Genomic DNA, 21100 nt, shown 5'->3' with positions numbered 1-21100 from the left:
TATGTTTAATAATGAAGAATAGGATATAGTACAATAATAACTGGTTTGATTTGATTTGATATATATCGTCGGACTTTGCAAAATACACAGGAAAAAAGAGGACAAAAAATAAAATCGCTGATTAATTTGTATGGGCTTCGCGCGCATCTTATATTTAAGGAGTCCCAGGACTCTCCGTTTTTTCTTTTGCTAGCTCTTCCGAACTTTGCCAAACATTGTCAATTTCAACAACTGAAGCCATAGCTACGCCGATTCTACTATGTAATAATAACCATTGTCCTTGTAGTTTATTTAGGCGCCCATGTCTAAGCTATTTATGACGTGTGATGCAAGACGAGACGATGTTTATATTTTTGTGGGAAAACATCTGGTGTTCATACTACTGCGACTTTGAAAATTATTTGAAACAATAGTGCTGCTAATATTTTAATTTTTTTATTTGTTGCGGGCTAAATGCTGGGTGCATATTTATAGCACAGACGGATAATTGGCAGTCACAAAAAAGTCTAGATCAAATGTTTACGTTTAAAAATTTAAAACCAATATTTTAAACAATCAAAAAAAGAGATGATTGAGAAAGGAAAGACGATAATAATAAGATTAGTTCTTCTTAAGCCTCGAAGGTCAGAGCAGCACCGAGCTTGTGCGTGTTCTCCTGAAGACGAGCAGTATCAAAGAGACCAGCCAGGGAAAGCTTGACGCCAGGGCGCAGGAGCTGGGTGAACGACAGACCCAGGCGGCCGGCGTTGTCGACCTTTGCCTTAACGTAGGCATCCTTGTCGAGGATGTACTTGCTGGCGATCTCGGCAGAGACACCGCCCTCGGGGTTCTTGTAGTCGTAGACGGCGCGGGCACCGGCCTCGACGTTCTTGGTGACGCGCTGGTAGAAGGCGACCTGGAACAGGTTGAGCGAGTTGTTGCCCTGCAGGGTGAGCAGGTAGTCGGGGCCAGCGTAGCCAAGAGTCGAGTTGGTCTTGGTCACGGCGCCGCTGTTGACGTCGTAGGCGAGCTCAGCACCGACAAGGGCGCCCTCGCGGCTACACGATACAAAGGAATAAGTGTGCAAAATACAACAAGACAATCTTTTTTAGTGAATGAATCGCCCTTTGCTTGCCGACAATACATTAAGGATGAAAAAGGCACACATAATACATGATACGCAATCGCGCAAAACTTACCTGACGGTGACATCGGCGGTGACGGCGGGGTTCAGGGCATCGACGTTAACGCGGGCAAAGATGTTCTCCTGCTGGTAGTTGATCTTGGAGCGGAGGGCGCGCTTGCTACAAAAACAAAATAATAAAAGAAGTAATAAATAATCGGGAGATCAGCCACAGAGGTGTAGTGAGGTATTGAAGTGGTGGTGACACTAGTCCGATAAACAAATCGACCTTGTTTACTCGGGCGATATTCGACAGTGTTTTTTTTGTGTATGTACTTACTTGGAGTTGAGGGCGGACGAACCGAAAAGCTCAATCTTCAGGCCCTTGGCGAACTTGTTGGCGACCTCGACCTGACCGGTGATCAGGTTGGCGGTGTTCCACGACTCGGTGTAAGTCAGACCGTTGACCTTGTCGGCGTACTTGGTCTTGAGCTCGCTAATGATGGCTCCCGACTTGATGTCCTGGGCACCGTTGACGGTGAACGAAACGCCGTTGGCGGTGGTGGTCTTGACCTCGAGCTTGACGGCACCGAATGGGTAGTCCTTGCTGAACAGGTCGTTGACGGGCTTGCAGATATCGGAGTAGTTGGGGGGAATCATTTTTATGGAGTGGATGTGAGATTTGCTGAAATTCAAAAGTGAAAAATAAAGGAATCTTAACGAAAGAAGAAAAAGAAAAATGCTGCCGCGTTGACTGGCTGACTCGCCGTTTTTTGCGCGCACAATGTTTTTCCTCTTCGTGTTCTAGGAAGATTCGTCGCACAAGCCTGGTTGATTCAGGCAAACTAGATCCCATTTTCCATTGCCAGCCGATAAGATCACGTGCAATTCAATTTGATTGGCAGAAAATTATGCCACGTTTGATGATTACGCCGAGCCACGAGCGAAACGGCGCGATGGCGAAATGGCGGAAAAAAACGAGATTTGCTTCGTCTGCGAACAAAATAGCCACACCACACGCGCATACACGCTCACACGGTCTTGCATTTTTATTTTAAAAAAGGCACTACAAATCATATGCTGGCTGGCATTGCTTCTTTCTTGTATGCCGGGAAGAACAAAATGTATGCTACATGCGTGAAATGTGCAGAATAGCATGCATTGGAGCTGGCATTTTGCTAAAGCAAACATATGCACTTGATGTGTTTGCGCTCACTTTATACCCAGTTTACATCCAATTTTTTTAAAAAAATAAAAGAAAGTGCTTGGTAAGTGCGTTCAATTGCCATGCGATATCGACCTGTGCATGTCTCAATCCAACGTCCAGCTGTCGGAGTGGCCCTATTATACGCACCCCCATTTTTGAACAAACAGTTGGGTCTGAAAAAAAGAGCAACGTAAGCAAGCAAACACACGCACGCACACCGATTGCTCGATTTAATATGCTTGCCTTTCTTCAAACATGCAAATGACGCGTGGCGATTGGTCAAACAGATGGGATGAATACGCCCTATTTTCGTCACTGCAATAAATATAACAGCAACACTGCACCAATTGCACTCAATCACCAGGCCTGCTCATACGCACCATGTGTGTTTGTGTTTAAATATATTTTTCTCTATTATTTTCTCTCGCTTCCCGAATTGGTTTTGTTTTTTCTTGTTTCAGTTGGCTTTTAGTATTTTTTATTGGTCTCATTCCGCTTGCAGCAAACAACACAGGCGCAGCAACAACGACACGAGCCACACTGGGAACAACCGACATTTCTTTATTTGCATTGCTAGCCGTTATTTTTTATTTTTTTATTCATTTCGGAACCAAAACATTCCCATCTCGATACTTTGGATACACCGAAATTCGCCTTGTCTTGTTTCCCTACTTGTGTAGAGTTTTTGTTTTCCTTAAAAAGTGACCAGGACCAGTGCCGTGTTGCGGTTTGGTTTTATCAATTATTATTTTTAAACTTCCGACAGCTCTAGCGCCAACCAAACAAGGACCGCATAGTAACCGCACTCGCCTCTCGCCCTCGCCCTCGCATTTTAGCGACAGCATAGACGAAAAAAGGTACAAGAAAAGCTAATGCGTTTTTGGGCGATTTAAAACGCCGCTCGCATGACCTCACAGTTGGTTTCATAATTTTTACCCTTTGCTTGATATTTATACTGACCAACGAGCATTGTGATGTTTTCTCTATCCATCTTTTTGTAGATGGAGTTTTGGAAGCGCAAAAAGGGTGTTCCACAGTCGCCCCACGGCCCAGGCGCTCCGGGCGCAGGCACCACGAGCAACAACAGCAGTAGCAGCGCCAACAACGCTAGCAACACGGGTAGCATTAACCCGGCGACAATATCAGAGCCCATCCACAACCTGGAGCCGTTTATATCCTTTGGTAGCATGCGACCAACATTCCCAGCAGCAGCAATGGCAGCGGTGGGATGCGCAACACGGGAGCACAACATCACAGTCCAAGCCAGGGCGAGTACCCAAGCAACAGCTTTGGAGACCAGGAATTCCGCGATCGTTACAAGTCGTACCGCCAGCAGCGGCGGCAATCGCACAGCTCGACGGGCGCGGTGCCCGGTGCGCGCAGTTCGCAGTTGAGCACAGGCAGCAACGAATACGGGAACAGGTCGACCACGCCGGTGCAGCAGGGCGAGATGTTTCAGCCAGCGCCAGGTATGGCCGGGAGGCAACGCAACCACGACAAGGACTCGACACCAACGGCTCTGCAGACGCCGTCGCAGCGCACGGTATCGACCGTTTCGAATACCAGCAGCCATATGAGCGGATATGTCGATGTGCGCAGCGCCGACGAGGTGCCCGGAGGCATGGGCGGAAACACGCCGAGGGGATCGCTGAGGTCTACTCGCAGCTCGGCTGCTGGCGGCGGTGGCACTGTCGGGGGTCGGGGGAGCATTCCCCTGTCGTCGGTAGTGCCGAATGCTATCAGCAACAGCATCGGCATGAGCGGCGACCAGCGCGACTCGACATACTCGACTCACTCGATGCGCAGCGCTGGCGTCAGCGGGCGGCAAGGCGGCCAGTTCTCACACTCGCCCAGCACAGTGTCAGTTGCCAGCAACATCAGTATCAGCGGCGGAGGCGGCGCCGGGCGGCGCAGCGGAGTCCCGGCCATCGGCGGGCCCACGCCCGCAGCGTCGCTGGAGTATGACCCGGACATGATCAGCGAAGAGGAGATCAACCTGATGCTGGGCCGGCTGATGGACGAGATGGACATCAAGGACGCGCAGCGCATGCAGATGCAGAAGATGTCGGTGCCCAACAAGCTCAAGCTCCTGAAGCAGCACCGGCAGCTCGAGTCGTTCCAGATGGACAGCAAGGGCAACGCGCCCGAGTACTTTTACCGGTACCTGACCGAGACTGACATCCGGTCGCTACCCAAGCAGATGCTGGTACACTTACGCGTGTGCGTGTCAACACAGCCGGTTAACTGGGTCAAGCAGTTTGTTGAGATCCAAGGCCTGGAGGCGCTGACCGAGTGCCTGGGCATCCTGAACCACGCCGGCACACGCAAGGGCGACGACATTACCAAGGAGATGGAGATCATCCGCTGCATCAAGTCTATGGTTAACATCCAGTGCGGCGCCCAGGACGTCCTGCGCAACCCGGCCGGTGTGCACAACCTGTGTTTCTCGATTGATGCCCCCTCGCTGCTAACGCGGCGACTGATATCAGAGATCCTGACGTACATATGCTACCTCAACGTGCCATCGGGCCACGCCACTGTGCTCAAGGGGTTGGACAAGCTGCAAAAGTTCCGCGAGATGCAGAAGCGTTTCGAGCCGTGGATGCGCGCTCTGGAGCTGGCCATCGACGGCCGCGGCCGCATGGGCAGCAAAGTCGGCGTGTCCGAGGAGCTGCGTCAGATGGGCGGCACCGCCGACCGCGACCTGATCGACTACATCCTGTCCAGCATGATCTTTGTCAACGCTGTGGTCGGCGTGTCCGACGACGTAGAGATGCGTATGCACTACCGCAGTCAGCTCAACGCCGCCGGCCTGTCGCGCATCATCAAGAAGCTGCGCAGTGGGTTTGACAGCCCGCTGATCTCCCTACAGATCAACAAGTTCGACAAGGACGCCGAGCAGGATCACACGGACGTGCTAGATATTTACAACCAGCAGATCATGCAGGACATGACCGACCATGACGAGGTGTTCCAAGCTATTCTGGCCCAGATCGAGGATGACGACCGGTCGCGTGAGCACTTTCTGTCCATTCTGCAGCGCCTGCTGCTGCTACGCGATGACTACGTCGCCGAACCTGGCGCAGCTAACAGTGCCGACGGCGGCCGGGCGAACAAGGCGCGGTATTTCCAGCTGCTGGACGAGATTACCACGCAGGTCGTCATGGATATCCGCAATGGTGAGACGCTGCCGTCAGACTACGACAGCGAGAACGACATGGACGAGCGGCCGCGCGGTAACCGCGCCGGCGAGTCGTTCTCCACGCAGTACGGCGTAAGCGTAGCCGGTATCATCGACAAGTTCTCCAATGAGGAGCAACTTGAGGAGGCTGTGCGCGAGGCCAAGGACTTGCGCGAGCAGCTTGAAAGGTGACTCGGCAGAAGAACGAGCTGGAGCTCGAGGTTTCGCTTAAGTCCGAGGGCCTGGTGGGCACGCTCAAGACCAAGATCTTTGCGCTGGAGGACCTGCTGCGGATGTCGCGGCACACGATTGAGGCGTTGCAGACACAGATCAAGGAGCTGCGCGACCAGTTCACGCAGAAGCTGGCCAAGCAGGACTCACAACTCAAGCAGCTGTACTCGGCCTGCAGGACGAGGCCGGCGAGCACGACATGCTGCGCAGGCTCAAGGATGACCTGACGCTGGAAAATGAGGTACTGCGCAGCGGCATTGCGCTCGAGCCCTCAGAGCACAACCCCGACGAGATTGTGCTCAACCACGACCTGCTGCTGGCCGAGATCGAGAAGCTCAAGCGCCAGCGCCCCGAGCTCAACCGCATGACCGAAGCACGCCAAGTGCTTGAGCAGATTCTTCTGGAGGCCGGCCAGGGCATGCCCGTCCGCAAGGTTGGCAGCGCCAAGCCTCCTGCCAAGGTGCTCGAAGCGCCGCTGCCAGAGCCGGCAAGGCCTGGCGAAAAAACGCCGACGAGCGCGAAGATGGGCACAGTGACCATGGACTCGGTGTTTTCGGCGCCGACGCGGCTGGCCGAGTTTGCCTCCGAGCTTGAGCGCAAGCTGGGCGCAGGAAGAACACCATCGGCGCGGCCGACATTGCGCAGGCGTCAGCAGCTGCTGCGTCTGTCGCCAGTGTGCCTTTGCCCAGTGCCCAACAGTTCGAAGCGGCTGGTTTCGACCCAGCAGCCACCGCACCGCCAGACTTGCAGACACAGACGCAGTCGTCGTCATCCTCGCCGGCGCCGCCGCCGCCTGCTCCGCCACTGCCATCGATGGCTGGTGCATTGCCGCTGCAGAAGCTCGCCCATCTGTGCCAGGCTCCGTGTCACCGCCCCCTCCAGCGCCGCCCTTGCCACCCATGTTTATCAGACCCTCGATGTCGCCACCATTAGGAAAAGCACCGCCTCCTGCAGCCCCGCCACTGCCGCCGGGCATGGCAGGCGCAACATTGGCAGGCGCGCCGCCGCCACCAGCACCGCCACCACCGCCGTTTATGCGGTCGGATGCGAGCCCAGCGAACAGGCCCTCTCTAGCAGCGCTAGCGGGCGTGCAGCTGCGCTCTTCCAAGCCGGGCGGCAATACAACGGCACCGCCGCCACCACCACCGCCTCCAGCGCCAGGATTCCCGATGGTGCCGAGGATGGGTGGTGGAGGACCGCCGCCGCCGCCACCACCCGGAGGGGCAACGCTGTTGGGCCGCTGCGGCGCAAGGAGCTGCATTATGTGCCCAAGGTCAAGCTGAAGGCGCTGCAGTGGGACAAGATGAACGACCAGAACATCGAGTCCTCGCTGTGGTCCAAGCTGGAGGACCGCGCTGGCGTCAAGGAGAAGCATGTCCTGGACACGTTGCACTCTACGGGCGCCTTTGAGCACCTGGAGAAGATGTTTGCTGCCAAGCAGACTGTCGACCTCTTTGCGTTGCGCGAGAAGCGGCGCAAGGAGCGTGAGGAGAAGGAACAGGCAGAGATATCGGTGCTCGACACAAAGCGGATGTACGACATCAACATCATGCTCGGAATGATGAAGAAGTACTCGTTCAGAGATATCCGCCGCGCTCTCCTGCGCATGGACACAGCGACGATCACGGAGAACTTCCTCAAGCAGCTCTTGACCTTTGTGCCGACGCCCGAGGAGCGCGGCCTGCTGACGGCATACCAGGGTCGGCCAGACCGCAAGCGGCTGGCTCGCCCGGACCGCTTCTTTCTCGAGACTATGAAGGTGTGGCGGTACGAGCAGAGGCTACGCGTTACGGCCACATGGGCAACCTGGCCTGAGAACTTCCGTGACTTGCAACAGGATGTCGCCGCTGTTATGACTGCCGCTCACGCCGTGGCCACCAGCCGGCATTTCCCGCAGGTGCTCGAGGTTGTTTTGTCCATTGGTAACTTTATGAACGGTTCCGGCTTCCGCGGCGGCGCCTTTGGATTCAAGATTGCGTCGCTCAACCGCCTGATGGATACCAAGGCGGAGGACAACAAGACAACACTGCTGCATTTCGTCGCGTCGACCGTTGAGGAGACCTTCCCCGGGGCCCTGGAATTCCTCGAGGAGCTCAGGCCTGTCGACTCGGGCTGCCGCGTGTCGCACGCCGAGATGAAGGCTGAGCTGAGCGACATGCGCGTGCGTCTGGCCGAGGCCAAGCGCGAGCTCGAGCTGCTGCGCGAGCAGCGCGAAAAGGAGCTTAAGGAGATTGCCATGGAAGGCGACAAGCCTAGCGGTGACGGCTCTGTGGCTGATGCTACAGGGGAGCCGCTGGCGAGTCGGGAACGAGTCTTCTGGAGCAACGCAAGCAATTTCGGCGGCAACACGGGCGCGACCTCAGCGTCCGACCCTCAGGATCGTTTCCTGCTGACCATTCGCCGCTTTGTCGTCGAGGCCGCCGAGCAGTATGAGGCGCTTTGTCGCAGTTCAACGCGATGGAGGAGGCCTACAGCAACTCAGTCCTGCTTTATGGCGAGGATCCGCGCACAATGGCCCCGAGGAGTTCTTTGGATTTTCAAGACCTTTACGGCCTCCTTCAACCAGGTCTCCAAGGACAACAACAGGGAGCGCGAGCGCAAGCGCAATGCCGAAAAGCGTCGCAAGCAGATCGAGGCCCAGATCGAGCAGAAGCGCATGGTCAAGGAGAACCGCGCCAACCGACTGGCCACTGGTGCGTCACGTATCAGAGAGCAGATCAACACCCCTCGCAAGAGTCAGCGAACATTCGATGGATTCGGACGATATTCCTGGGTCATCGGATGCCGCTGAGAGTGGACAAATGGGCGGCGAGAACGGTGCCGTTGATGATCTTCTCAAGTCGCTGATGGCCGGTACGGATCTGGAGCGTGTCGAGGCCACAAAGCGGCGTCGCCGTCGCGAGCTCATGAGCATTCGCAGGCGCAGCAGCGTGCGCCGCAGCGTGCATCGCACTAGCATTTCGATCAAGGCGTTGCAGATGTTGAGGGATATTAAGGAGGACGAGGAAGGGCCGGGTCCCGATGCTCTGGATGAGTTCCAGCAGGTTCCGCCCCTTCCATCGTCGTCCACCCGAAACTCACTACTGCGCCGCCAGCAGCTCAATTCTTCTGGCGGCGGGGCTGAGTGGATGTCTCCTATCTCTGAAGACGAGATGGCCGCCGACGACATGGACACTGCTGCCGAGCGTCGGGCTGCCAGGCGTCGCCAGTTGCTCGAAGACTAGACTTTTGGGTTTATTGTAACAAATGAACTGGTGTGTTTTAGAACTCCTAAGTATTATAAACATTTTCAGACATGCATATATGTGTGGTATACTTATGTTATGTTTTTTATTTAGTAAACATTAGGCGCACATATTATTGTTAATGGCATATTACTCGTTGATACTGCTGCTGCCAAATGCTAATTAGTCTGACAGTCACAACGAAACCTTTTATTTAGTTGAACTTTGAATGTCATTAGTGTCGATAGCTCATTTTGATATGGATCCTTTTATCCGCTATTTTTTATATATACATATAACTGTGGACATTGTACCCGCCTTATATCCATTGTACTTTAGAAATAAAGCTATTTTATTTCACTTATTTCTTTTTACTCAGTAAAATCGCCTTGGCGTTTATTTTATTCACTCTTTTCCTCTTTATACTATGCTCATGCCAGCTTTTTTCTTTTTGTATTTTAATTCGAACCTTTTAACATAATTTTTCTTTTTGCTTTTGGCTTTTTTTATTTTTTTATTTATTTTTTTTGAGCTATATTTTTCAAATACAGGATTTGTGGACGAGCATTTTTTTGCATTAAACTTTTTGTTTTGTTTGATTATTCATTTTCATATCATAAACTTTAGCCATACTTGTATTTATTCTTTCTTTGCTATTACTGCTCATACAAAAAAATCCCACCATGCGTATTTGTCTTTTCTTTTCATTCATTGCCCTGAGTATTAACGTCTCCGTGGCGGCGCAACAGAGATGACGAGTCCAGCATCAACAGCTGATGATACCTTGGCACTGGCAGCCAAGGCCATTGCGCGTATTGCTGGTGGAACTCCAGCCGGTCAAACAGACTTTGCCTCATTGCATTCCTTGAAGCCACATCCCGGGTGTGGCGGCTCCTCCTGACTGGCAGCCTAATTGCGCCAAACGTCGTGCTGACAGCCGCCCATTGCACTATCTACAGCACAGATACGTCCTATAACGCGTCCAACTACAATGTGTATTTTACGCACAAGACGCCTGACAGCAGTATGGCGGACATGGGGTACTCCGTGGCTCAAGTCATCCCTTACCCTATTTTCACCATGGCCACGCTGAATCATGACATTGCGCTGCTTATTTTGGAAAAAGAAGTTCCTGAGAGTGTTGCAAAGGCAACTAAAATCTACACCGGTCCTATTAACACTGGCACGCCGCTGAGGGCCGCTGGGTTTGGAATGACCAACCGACAGACATTGAATCGATACCGGCGGAGCTCATGCAGGTGGATTTGAAAGTGGCAGCGAGGAGTACTGCAGGAAAAACTCGGCGACGTATACGGTCCCTTCTTATTTGCACTGACGGTACGCCTGGTGTGGATACCTGCATGGGAGACAGTGGAGGCCCGCTGTCTACGCCGGTGACAATGGAAACGCCACGTATGTGCTGCTGGGAATTACGAGTTACTCACCAATTAATGATGGTAACCCCAATGGATACTGTGCTCAGAAGGATGGCACTGGGTTTTACACACGGGCTTCTGCTTATCTGCCATGGATTGTTCATACTGCTGGTCTGACCATGGAAGACTGTCGATTACTAATGTTACCACCGTAGATGACAATAACAATAGGGAGCTAGGAAACTTGGATAGTGAGTATAATTATCAGTTGCAAAGCACTGAGAGCGACTCGTCTACTTTTGAAAGCAGCTTATCTGAATTTGAAAACACCATGTCTCTTTTGAATGAGAGCAGCCAGTCTTCTGAAAGCAATAGTATCCAGTCTTCTGGAAGCAAGAGCGACCAACCTTCTTTTGTTGGAAGTACCCAGCTTCTGGAAGCAAGAGCAACCAACCTTCTTTAGTTAAAACCACCCAGTCTCATGTTAGTGATAGCTTCCAGTCTTCCAAAACCAAAAGCAGCTCTTCAGTAAGCAATGCTAGCCCGACCATTACCAAAAACAGCAATTCGATTACTTACAGCGGCCCATTCCTAAACATCACAAGCTTACTCGAGACTTATAGAAAAACCAGTGAAAGCAATGTTCTTCCTACAGGATCTGCATTCAGCAGCCCGATGAACATGAAAGTGGAATCTACGAGTTCTTCTAATGAAGCGTCAAACTCTGCTAGAAGTGCACTTGCATTTGCAACTCGCTCGTATTTGGTCTCTGGTATATTGGCCATATCTATAATTGTACTTTAATAGGACATGAACCAAGTATTTTTTCATATTTATCTAAATATTTTTTGGTATATAAACTATATATGCAAACCAACAATCATTTTAAATAATATAAATTAAATAGCGCGCACTCACCAAACTTGGCACTGCGTTTGTCTTTATTATTCGTAAAAAAGAAAAAAGAAATTAAAAGGCCCATTTTATGAAATGAAAATAAAAATTTTGAGCACGCGAATGTGCATTCCTTTATACCTTTATTTATTCTCTTTTACATATAATGTATAAAGAAAAATAGAAAAATAAAGCAACGCTATTTTTATTTCAAAAGCTCGTGCAGTCAATGGTTCCCTCCGAAAAACAGCAAATGTATAATAAATAAAGAATTTGGTTGTCACGCCCAATAGCTCGACATTAATAAACGAAATTGCCTTTTCATTTTCTCTTTACACATTTCCAACACTTAAATTTATATTTTCTTTAATCGCTCAAAACCAACCATTTATTATGTATCATCGCATTACCACCGCTTGCGCCATTGTTTTTGCTGGAGCAGTGGTTGCCTCTGCCTCTGGATTTCAGGGAAGTGGCAACAGCACATCCGGTCTCTCACGGCGCATTGTCGGAGGTGGCATCGTGGATATTACAGACCACAAATACATTGTCTATGTTACTCCGGGTATTCAGAGAGCGTTATAAATGGATGCACTGGTGTACTAATTGCGCCAAATTTTGTTCTGACAGCCCAGAGCTGCGTCGACGCCGTACCCGACGCTAACACAGACTATAGCAACATGAAAATACAAATTGGAAATTACATTTACCCTGTGTCCAAAGCATATTCAAGCATGAATTTCCCTCCAATGGGGTACTACAACCATATTGCGCTCTTAGAGCTGAGCAAGGCGGTGCCATCGAAAGTGGCCACCCCGGTCAAGATATTTGCAGACAAGTACAATAGCAACACCCCGCGAGATAGTCGGGTTTCCCACTTTGAGCACAATGGACAGCACAGTGACGCTGGATGAGTTGCAGGACAAGAATGTGATTTTGACAGCACCCAGTACTGTAAAGATGCCAATTCTCATTATAACGCGGATACCGAAATTTGCTCACGCGTGAGCTCCAATCTAAACACGTGTCGCGCGGACTTTGGCGCCCCGGTGCTTACTCCTGTAAAATTGTCTGGATCCTCATCTTCCTCGTCGAACAACGAGAACAGTTTTGAAACCACTTATGCTTTGCTGGGGCTCACCACATATTCGTACAAGAGTGCCACTGCTAATATGAAGTGCGTCTATGGTGGAACCATGGGTTTCTACACATGGCTGTACCCGTTTGCAGAGCAAATTGCTGCTCTGGCAAACATGGATGTTTCTGACCTACTCATCAGCAACTCGGCCGATATTCCAAGCCATCATCATCTTCATCGTCTTCATCGTCTTCATCATCTTTATCTTCCTCATCAATCTCGAGCAGTAGAAGCACAAGCAGCAGCAGCGCTGAAAATCCAGTAAGACAACCACTTCTGAAAAGTCCAGCAGCAGCACAAGCAATGAGGAGGAGATTGCCGGGCTAGATGACGAAAAGGAAAATAATGTTATCCAAGGGTTCCCTGAGCTCAGCGAGTACCACTTTGTACCCTTAAAGGCCAGGCCGTCCGAAAAGCCGACAGCGGATACTTGGCCCTGGTAACTTTCATCGTTGCTGCAGTGGGATTTGCCTTGTAAATCCATTTTTGCATTTTCAATATTCCATAATTCAATATTTTTCACACAATATATACCACATGTTTGGCATTTCTCATTTGAAATTTTGAGAACGGGTTCCTCATTATCAGCTCAGCGAGCCGAGTTGAATTGATATTTTACCCTCATGTGCGTATTCTGTGCCTACGCGCGCACAAGCTTATTTCTAAGCTGGTTGGTCCAATCTGCAAGCAGCAAGTGACAAAAGCGGTTGAAATAGGTGTATAAATTAAATATAACGCGCTTTAAATCATGCTAAAATTGGCTTGGCTTGGGCGTGGCGGAATTTTTTTGCTCAAGGAGTACATCGGCCAAAAGCATGTGAGGTTTCTTCCTCTTCGCTAACCAACATATATAAAATATCTAGTATTTTTTGCTGGGAATCCATATTCTATTACAATGGTACGGGCGAATCCATCGCGAACGATGCGCAACAGATGATGAGAGAAAGAGATAGAGAGAAACACGGAAACAATGGATGCGCGCTTGGAATCTATGATTCCGTACAACAGCAGAATGGATGCAAACGACACAACGAACAACAACAGTAGCAGAATTGCAATTTTCCAGTGTATTTTTTGTGCCAAGGAGATTGGAATCATGGAATTCGAAATTCAAAAATTGCATTAATGCAATGATTGAACCAGGCATTTTGAATTTCGAATGGACTGACCCTTTTTTTCTTTACGCAATTGTGCACTGGCTGAGTTGCATAGTTTTTTGGGCTGCTTGCTGCTATTGGATTGAATGAGAAGGGCTTGATCTTTTGGCGTACTGGCAATCATTGTGCATTGCTAATGCGACTGTTGCTGCAAGCAATTAGCGCGCTGTCTGAGTTGCCAGTATGACTTGGACTCCCAACGCTGCTTGCAGTTATGGCTTTTCTTGGTCAGTCGATTAGTTGCAGAGCTATTACTGAGGACCATTGTTTTTTGTTGATCGGCAGTTTTTTTAGCGACCAGTCAGCCAGTTTGCTTTTGCTTTCTCTTTTTCTTTCTCTTTTTGTCTGCGTGGAGGCATGTTTTTTAGTCAGACTGAACACTTGTGGCATTCGCATTTTGCATTCCGCAGTTTTTGTTGTTGGTATTTGAATCTCTTGCGAAAGGGAGGATGAGCCAGTGCCCGAAAAGGCAGCTAAATGAATTGAATGTAATGCATTACGGTTTTCAGCTTTGATAACTATTTTTTGGCAGCATTGTATACTAAAAGCGGACACTATCAATTTTTATTATTGTTGCGATCATTTTGTAGCCCAAGCAGATCCAGGACATTAAGAACTTCCTCGAGGTTACCCGCCGCAAGGACGCCGCCGGCGTTCGCGTCAAGAAGACCGGTAAGGTCGTCAAGTTCAAGGTTCGCTGCTCGCGCTACCTGTACACTCTGACCGTCGCCGACGCTCAGAAGGCCCAGAAGCTCCGCCAGTCCCTGCCCCCGGGCCTCAAGGTCGAGGACGTCCACAAGTCGACCAAGAAGTAAAAAGTTTAAATGTGTAGCATTGGCGTTGCAATAAATGAGTTTCTTTCGACTTTTTTTTGATATTTGTGGTTAGTTTTTTGTCAAAAAATTAATCGTATGGATTTCTGTCCAAAGCCAAGAAAAAGTATTTATTTTAAAAATATTAAATCTTTTCAGAATGTCATTAGGCCAACGCGCTTCTTGCGTTGTGGGAAGACGACCATGCCGCTGAGGAACAGGCCCGTGGCGATGCTCAGGCTCGTGGCAAACATGTTGTACAAGAAGTTGCCCGAGTTGGTTCCGCTGGACGTGATGAACGCCAGGACGGTACGCAATCCCAGCGACCCGGGAACCAGCAGCAAGATGCCGCCGAGGATGGGCTCGACCGCTGAGCGATGGTTCGAGAACGAGGCCATGCCGTTGGCATAAAGACCCATCGCAAAGGCAGCAATGGCGGGCGCCAAGGGTGCGAGCGCAGTGCTCATGCCTGAAAAATACGAGACGGTGTAGGCCATGCAGCCGGCAAACATCATCGACGGCCACTGGCGCCAATGTCCCGAAATGCTAATGGTGAACGAGATGCTGAGCAGGGGAAGCAAGAGAAACCACCAGAACTTACTCAGCCCGCTGCTGCAGTTGCCCATGCCGGTTGACGAGCTCATCTGGTCTGCCAGCAGATTGACGGTCGTCGAGCGGCCGAGCACCTGGGTGCCCAGCGTGGAGCCGACCGAAATACCGTAGCCCAGGATGAAGCAGCGCGCCATGGCGAAGACGAAGCGCACTGTGCCAGTTATCATGTTGCGCGAGACCATCTCAATGATAGATGTTGTCACAGCGAGCCCGGGCAGCAGCAGGGCAACTCCAGCAAAGGACACGGTGGCAAAGCAGATGTAGTCCTGCATCAGCGCAGCGATGAAACTGACGATAAACGCCGACGACACTTCAAACAGGTTGGCGTAATTCGAGAAGCGGCCGGTCATCAGCTGCAGCAAGCTGACAATTAGTCCGAGCATGGCGGCGACGCTGGCATCGCGCCAGCTGCCGTTCCAGAACAGCGGGCAGATAGCGGCGGAGCAGAGAACATAGTTCATGACCATCACCCACCAGGGGTAGATTGGCGGCGTGGCCAAAATGCGCTCGATGTTTTTAACCCCCTGGCCAACGGAAATGCGGCCTTTGAGCACCCTGCGAATCGTACGGTTTGTGCGCTCGAGTCTGTGCATGTCGTAGCCAGCCGATGTGCGCACAATGTATGTCTCGACGTGCGCGTGTCGCCGTTGCCAAATGAGATCAGGATGATTCCCGGCAGCACGGCAAAGGTAGCCTGAATGTCCAAGTGCAGCGCGGTAGCAATCAGGTTGGACTCGAGCCGGTGCAGCGGCGCGCCAAAGGCCATGAGCGCGCGGCTGATCAGCAGCAATAAGTTCTGCCGGTTGAAGATATCGGCCAGCTGCGCAAGGATTTTTTGCCGCTCGGATTCGAACGAGTTCATTGTGTTGTCTGAGCTGAACGCTGACAAGCGTGAGCCGGCTCCACCAAGCGCCCCTTGGCCGCTGATACTGCCATCCGTCAGCATGCCTCCAGCTGCTATGATCTCGTCCCATCCGGGCGTGTTTAGCGGCGAAATCAACGGCGACTGCGTGGCACTGCGTGGGGGCGTCTGTGTGGCACTTCTTGCGGGCGATGATGCGGTCGACTGTGCCGACGCCGTGTTACCGTATACGTGGCGACACCAGGCGTCGATGGCCGATACTGGTGATGGTACTGGGCATAGTGGCGTGCTTGTCGCCAATCTCGTCCACCATATGTCTGATGGATTCGGGGCGCGGCATCGTGCGGAAACTCTGCAGAACAAACGAGTTCCGCGGCGGCTCGCTTCCACTGCCTTCATGGTCGCTGCCACTGCCGATTGCGCTCATTGAAACCGGCGAGGGCGATACTGTCCTTGATCTGACCTGAGTGCTGTATGCCATGTTTCTGATGCCTGCGAGTTTATCCAGCGCGCGCCGCTTGAGCCGGTCGTCGTTGTGCGGGGAGCAGTCCCTGCGACGGCGCTCATCGATGCGCTTTTTCCGCTCTTCTTCCTCGGACTGGCGCTTTTGTTCTCTGCGCTCGGCCTCATGCACCCGCTGGTCGCGCTTCTTCTGGTATTCGACCATACGACCTTGCAGCTTGGTCAGGTTGGCGTAGACGCCTCGCAGAGATGTCGGCGTTGGCCCGAGACCTGGTGGCATCATATATTGTCCAGGCAACTGCTGGTTCGTGTGGGCACTGGCCGGCCAAGGCCTGCCTCCAAGTCGGCCGGCGTGGCATCGTCTGTGCCAGTGGCGCCGGCAGCATCCTTGCTTTGGGCGGTTTTCTTCTGGTGTTCATGGGTTGACTTGCCCATTGTGCCGAGAAACGAGTCGACGATGTTCTGCGCCGCATGGTGGCCGCTCATGCTGACGTGGATGACGCCAGGGTTCTGCGTCGATGGGTTGATGGGGTAAAAGTCCGGAGTGTTCGTGATATCGGCGTTATTGGCAGCAATATTGTCCGTCGGCGGACGCAGAGCGTTGTTTGAGTGCTTCTCCAATAGTTTCTCCATATTGTCCTCGGGGCCAGACATTGCACCGTAGTCGGAGTCCGAGTCCGAGCGGGACTGCTTTTCGAAGTCGGGTTGAATGCACGGCCCAGCTGCGCCAAGCTATTAGTTGTGGCCTTTGTTAGCCGCCGGCGCAGACCCGGCGGGTCCTGCGACATACTATTGGTGATGCTGGGCTCGGCATTACCGAGAGACTGTGTTGGTGGAACGGGCATGCCGATGGGTGTGTAAAGGGGATTACGCCCACTCCCATGGGTGAATTACTGGTGTTGTCTTCGATGATGTGCACGGATTCGCGGGATGAGAACCGCAGCACCTGGGGGAATCTGCCAAAGCGGCTCTTCTTAGGCCTACTGCCTGCGTTCGGGGGAGCCGGTGGCTGCAGCGGCTTTGCTGGCGTTGGCTGTCTGGTGGTGCTCGTTTGGGCGCGTTGGATGGGGCCACGGGGCGCGAAATATCCGCTGGCTGGCAGCTCCAAGGGCTGTGACCTGACTGGTGCCGTGGCGGGTACTGCTCTCCGTTATTGTGTGCTTCGGCACGCTGCTGGGCACTGAGCATGGCTAGCCGCAACACAGGCCGCTCTTTGGGGCTTGTCGTCCCGTCGCGCTTTATCGGCGGTTGTGTTGTTGCTAATGGCGGCGGTGGATGCGGTGGACGCGGTGGGTTGGTTCCTTTGATAAAGACACCATTGTCTGATGACGAGGACGAAGATGTGGGCAGTACATTGCTGCTTTCGGTGCTTGGCCCGCTAGCTGATGCAGAAGACCGATCAGCAGGGTGCAGAGCAGATGGCTGCCGAACATCTTTGTTTAGATACGACGATTGTCCGCCCCCTCCGATCGGCGAGGGCAAATATGATTTGTCTGAGCTAGAGTTGCTCATATCGGCTTATATATCAGCAAGTATTTGATGCTGGAAAGTTAATAAGGTGTGAATGAATATGGAAACGGTAAGGTGAAAATGCAATAAAAAACAAGTTTTTTGTAGTGAATATACTGAAAATATGAATGTTTTTAAGGTGTATAAAAATGCGAGTATGAAAAATATAAATAATAATAGAGCGGGGATTGCGTGTACTGAAGCAGAACAAGAAGTATTATATTCAAAGCGCATGCTTTTTTAGGATGACACAGACATTGTTGATTTGCTTAGTCCGCAAAAAAACGATAAAAAAGAAAAAAAATTGCACACAAAAATTCTAAAGTAGGAAAGAGTGTGGTTTCATTTTTATACACTCCGTTTGCCACAAAAAATAGATTTTCGTAGCAAGAAAAAACCCAATATTTTCTTTCTTTAGCAAGTATATTTTCATTCACATTTTTTTTGCACAGCGCAAAGTCCGAGGACAAGTGAAATATTGATATGACACCTTGGTTATTCTGCCTGATTTTATCCTCTATAGTATTATGATTCAATTCCGCAAATGGATATAAGCAAAACCTATAATAGCAAAAATAGCTATGCAGGTATGATCTCTGTTGCAGAAACAGCTGAGGGGCAAAATATGCGAATAGGCCCGGGTCTTAGTTCTTGGTTGATTCCTGTCAGAACAGCTAGAGCGCAATACACCCTTCCCCCAATGAAACCCCACAGCTTGTCATCTTTGCGCCAACCTGCCGCACAAGCCAAAACAATAAAAAGTACAATTTACATTCGAGCACAGTATTCTGCATTGATGACGTAATTTCCACTATTGTGGGGGTTGTGTATTCTCGACTGCCTCGGCCTTTTCCCCTGCTCATTCCCTTGCAACAAACGTGCTTATCCCAATTGGGTGGGGATAGTGGGGCAAGCCCATAAAGAACGAAACGGCGACGGCAGAGCAATCGTGTGCTGCGCCTGTGCGTATTTTCAGCTCGGCTCCATGATCGAACATTTTGTCGCACTATTATACAATAATATCGCGACCTTCCATACCCACCCAGAAATGGTACGGATCTACCAAGGAAAGCAATTTGCCCTTCGTTTCCGATTTTTTTATCTTGCGCCTTAATTTGCATTTTTTTGACACAGCTAAAGTCTAACACGGTATAAGCAATGGTTTTCATTAGCCAGATCACCTCAATCTTATTCAGGATTTCAACCGGTCTCGGCAACAATACAATCCAATTACCCTTTCCAACACAAATAAAGTCTTAAAATAGAATGGAAAAAGGGCACTGTTGAGTGACAAAAATAGAACAAATAAATAATAATTATTTATTTGTTGTGAGTGGAGGTTGCTGATTCGAAACTTTGATGGCGAATCGGCCAGCTTGCTCACCAGCTCGATGTGAGAACCAGCGTCCTTCACCCCAGCAACCACCCGCAGCCACTCGATCACCAACTGCAGGCGCCTTACGCGCTCGCGAACCATACCTGTGGGCCTCCCAGCCATCGGGCCAGTGCTGAGCCACCCAATGCCGACCACCAGCGGCATACGCCCATCACCCTCATCATAATTGGTAGTAATCCTGCGGCCGCGGTAACTAGACATATATCGGGACGAAATAGGCCGCTGCTGCTGATCAACGACAAATGGCCAGATCAGCTTGTCTTCGGCCAGCGTAAATGGTGTGCGTTTGAGATGAGTTCCGTTATTGTGAGACCAGTACACTAGGCATTGGGAGGCCGACCGGTTGTATGAGCCCATGCGGCGAGAGACTTCGGCCCACGATATGAATCCGTGCTCGCCCTGGATCATCTCCTCAATTATTGTCTTCAAGGCTGCGGATTCCTCTTCGGACCAGCGCCGGATCGCACGCTTGGCTGTCCTATCTCCGGGCTTGCGCCTGCTTCTCTTTGCGGACCACCAGGGCAGCGCACCTTCGCCTACAGATTCACCAGACTCGCCTACAGCAGTTGAATTCTGCTCTGTGCAGCTCGCGGTTTTTTCGGAATACTTCCGTATCAGCTCGTAGTACCGCTTCTTGACGATAGCCGCTGTGCGCGCCTGGACTACTGTCGCACTAACGTCCTCGTCTATACCCCCGGCCCTCTCCTTTGTGGCTGAAAAACGGCCGTCAGCAATTTGGCAAAAAACCCCACCGTGATCCATACGTCCTGACCAAGCGCAGAAGCGCCTCATCCTCTTTGGGCGTAAAAGGCAGGATCAGTACACGGCCATCAAGAAGCCAATTATCCAGGGTATGGCTGGCCTGCTTCTTGCTCCGCTCAGATAGCTGTTCCTGCTGCTGGCTCAGCAACGCCGCGACCACCGACGATCTGCGCTCGACAATCCCGTTTTGGCTGCTGACATTGCCGAGTAACCCATTGAGTCTCGCACGCCGCTGCGCTAATCGCGCCCAATGCAATAGCGGCGCCGTCACGCCTGGCATCGGCGATTTAACCGAACCCAGCGCCGATGACATTGCAAGAAATTCCGCGTTCCAACGAAATCCGCAATGAGCCGCCATTTATGCGGCCCGTAGATATCCACCGCTGTGCGCAAAGCGTCGTCCTCGGTTGTCGACCACCGGGTAACTTTGCGCATCTTTTGGTTTGCCAGCGAGAGGTTCTGCTCGAACTGGAATCCAGAATTTTCGTCAAATAGCCCGCCTTGAGGTCCTGGTATATCATGTTGTAGCGGGCCTTGAGTGCGTCGGGCGAGCGCCTGGAAAATTGCTTCGATATGTTTACCCAATTGATGCCTCCAGGTTCGCGCCGCTGCAATACGTATTTGGTAAGAAGTCCGTCAAATTGGTCCTTCTCTTCTTGTGTCCAGCGCACAAGGGGCCTTGCGTGCTGCGGTGCGTCTAGGACCCTGGTTGACGGTACCAGCGCCTTGTCTACGGGCTTAATGTCCCATTTGGGCAAGCGCAAAAGTCGTAGCTGTGAGCCCGGTGTTTTCTCTTCAGCGTCTGTGTGTTGTGTTTCTGATTGCGGCTCTGGTGCTTTTGTAGAAATAAGTTGCCTAGTCGCCGGTGGTGATGTTATCCGAGCACAGGTGAATAAGCTACCTGTGCGAGATCGGCAGCCTAATGCTAGAAACATCCGTTAAACGATGAGCGTGCGCTGAATTGCTCGCAATGACTCTTGTGAACAAAAAAATTATTGCGGCGATTACAAAGTAAAAAATATCATAAAAAAATGCGAGAAAGGAAATGGGTGGGTATGAAAGATGATTGGTTGGTTAAAGTCGCTTTTTTTACACGACCAAATTCCAAGATCGGTGATTTCCTAGATGAAAGCGTAGACCTGGCCTGCTTATGGCTTATTTTTCGCAGTAACATC

The 21100-nt window shown here is 51.2% G+C and overlaps 7 protein-coding genes across 7 annotated transcripts; 4 read left to right on the top strand and 3 right to left on the bottom strand.

Moving 5' to 3' along the window:
* Positions 1–610: 610 nt before the first annotated feature.
* On the bottom strand, positions 611–1762 carry BX661DRAFT_198881 (eukaryotic porin/Tom40; the record flags this gene model as incomplete). Its single annotated transcript, XM_051538274.1, has 3 exons — positions 611–1037; positions 1179–1283; positions 1443–1762. The coding sequence occupies 3 exons, from the start codon at positions 1760–1762 to the stop codon at positions 611–613; spliced, it is 852 nt and encodes a 283-aa protein (XP_051390917.1).
* Positions 1763–3310: 1548 nt separating this feature from the next.
* BX661DRAFT_198880 (uncharacterized protein) lies at positions 3311–8945 on the top strand (the record flags this gene model as incomplete). The annotated part of the gene is made up of 7 exons (XM_051538273.1): positions 3311–3477; positions 3516–5640; positions 5679–5884; positions 5932–6433; positions 6472–6572; positions 6604–8418; positions 8462–8945. 7 exons carry the CDS (start codon positions 3311–3313, stop codon positions 8943–8945), a joined length of 5400 nt encoding a protein of 1799 aa, XP_051390916.1.
* A 501-nt stretch (positions 8946–9446) lies between these two features.
* Positions 9447–11247, top strand: BX661DRAFT_183703 (trypsin-like cysteine/serine peptidase domain-containing protein). The gene is given in 6 exon segments (XM_051536283.1): positions 9447–9679; positions 9697–9827; positions 9854–10150; positions 10323–10510; positions 10537–10695; positions 10752–11247. The coding sequence occupies 6 exon segments, from the start codon at positions 9629–9631 to the stop codon at positions 11123–11125; spliced, it is 1200 nt and encodes a 399-aa protein (XP_051390915.1). The 5' UTR covers positions 9447–9628; the 3' UTR covers positions 11126–11247.
* A 283-nt stretch (positions 11248–11530) lies between these two features.
* BX661DRAFT_183702 (trypsin-like cysteine/serine peptidase domain-containing protein) lies at positions 11531–12898 on the top strand. The gene is given in 6 exon segments (XM_051536282.1): positions 11531–11770; positions 11791–12033; positions 12077–12145; positions 12166–12474; positions 12620–12739; positions 12757–12898. 6 exon segments carry the CDS (start codon positions 11609–11611, stop codon positions 12829–12831), a joined length of 978 nt encoding a protein of 325 aa, XP_051390914.1. The 5' UTR covers positions 11531–11608; the 3' UTR covers positions 12832–12898.
* Positions 12899–13730: 832 nt separating this feature from the next.
* BX661DRAFT_31842 (60S ribosomal protein L38) lies at positions 13731–14401 on the top strand. The gene is made up of 2 exons (XM_051539065.1): positions 13731–13998; positions 14101–14401. The coding sequence occupies exons 1-2, from the start codon at positions 13960–13962 to the stop codon at positions 14323–14325; spliced, it is 264 nt and encodes an 87-aa protein (XP_051390913.1). The 5' UTR covers positions 13731–13959; the 3' UTR covers positions 14326–14401.
* Positions 14402–14477: 76 nt separating this feature from the next.
* BX661DRAFT_213631 (uncharacterized protein) lies at positions 14478–17770 on the bottom strand (the record flags this gene model as incomplete). Its single annotated transcript, XM_051538744.1, has 4 exons — positions 14478–15804; positions 16021–16528; positions 16558–16980; positions 17377–17770. 4 exons carry the CDS (start codon positions 17768–17770, stop codon positions 14478–14480), a joined length of 2652 nt encoding a protein of 883 aa, XP_051390912.1.
* Positions 17771–19070: 1300 nt separating this feature from the next.
* BX661DRAFT_183698 (uncharacterized protein) lies at positions 19071–20997 on the bottom strand (the record flags this gene model as incomplete). The annotated part of the gene is given in 5 exon segments (XM_051536281.1): positions 19071–19836; positions 19856–19876; positions 19916–20198; positions 20237–20480; positions 20507–20997. Coding segments are annotated over 5 exon segments (1668 nt in total), but the record flags the coding sequence as incomplete, so codon positions are not given.
* Between the last annotated feature and the right edge of the window lie 103 nt (positions 20998–21100).

The sequence above is a fragment of the Kickxella alabastrina genome (genome assembly GCF_025024165.1).
Source record: "Kickxella alabastrina strain RSA 675 chromosome Unknown BX661scaffold_14, whole genome shotgun sequence".
NCBI classification, from domain to species: domain Eukaryota; kingdom Fungi; phylum Kickxellomycota; class Kickxellomycetes; order Kickxellales; family Kickxellaceae; genus Kickxella; species Kickxella alabastrina.
Note: the sequence above shows the minus strand (reverse complement) of the source record. Positions and strands in the feature narration are given on the sequence as shown.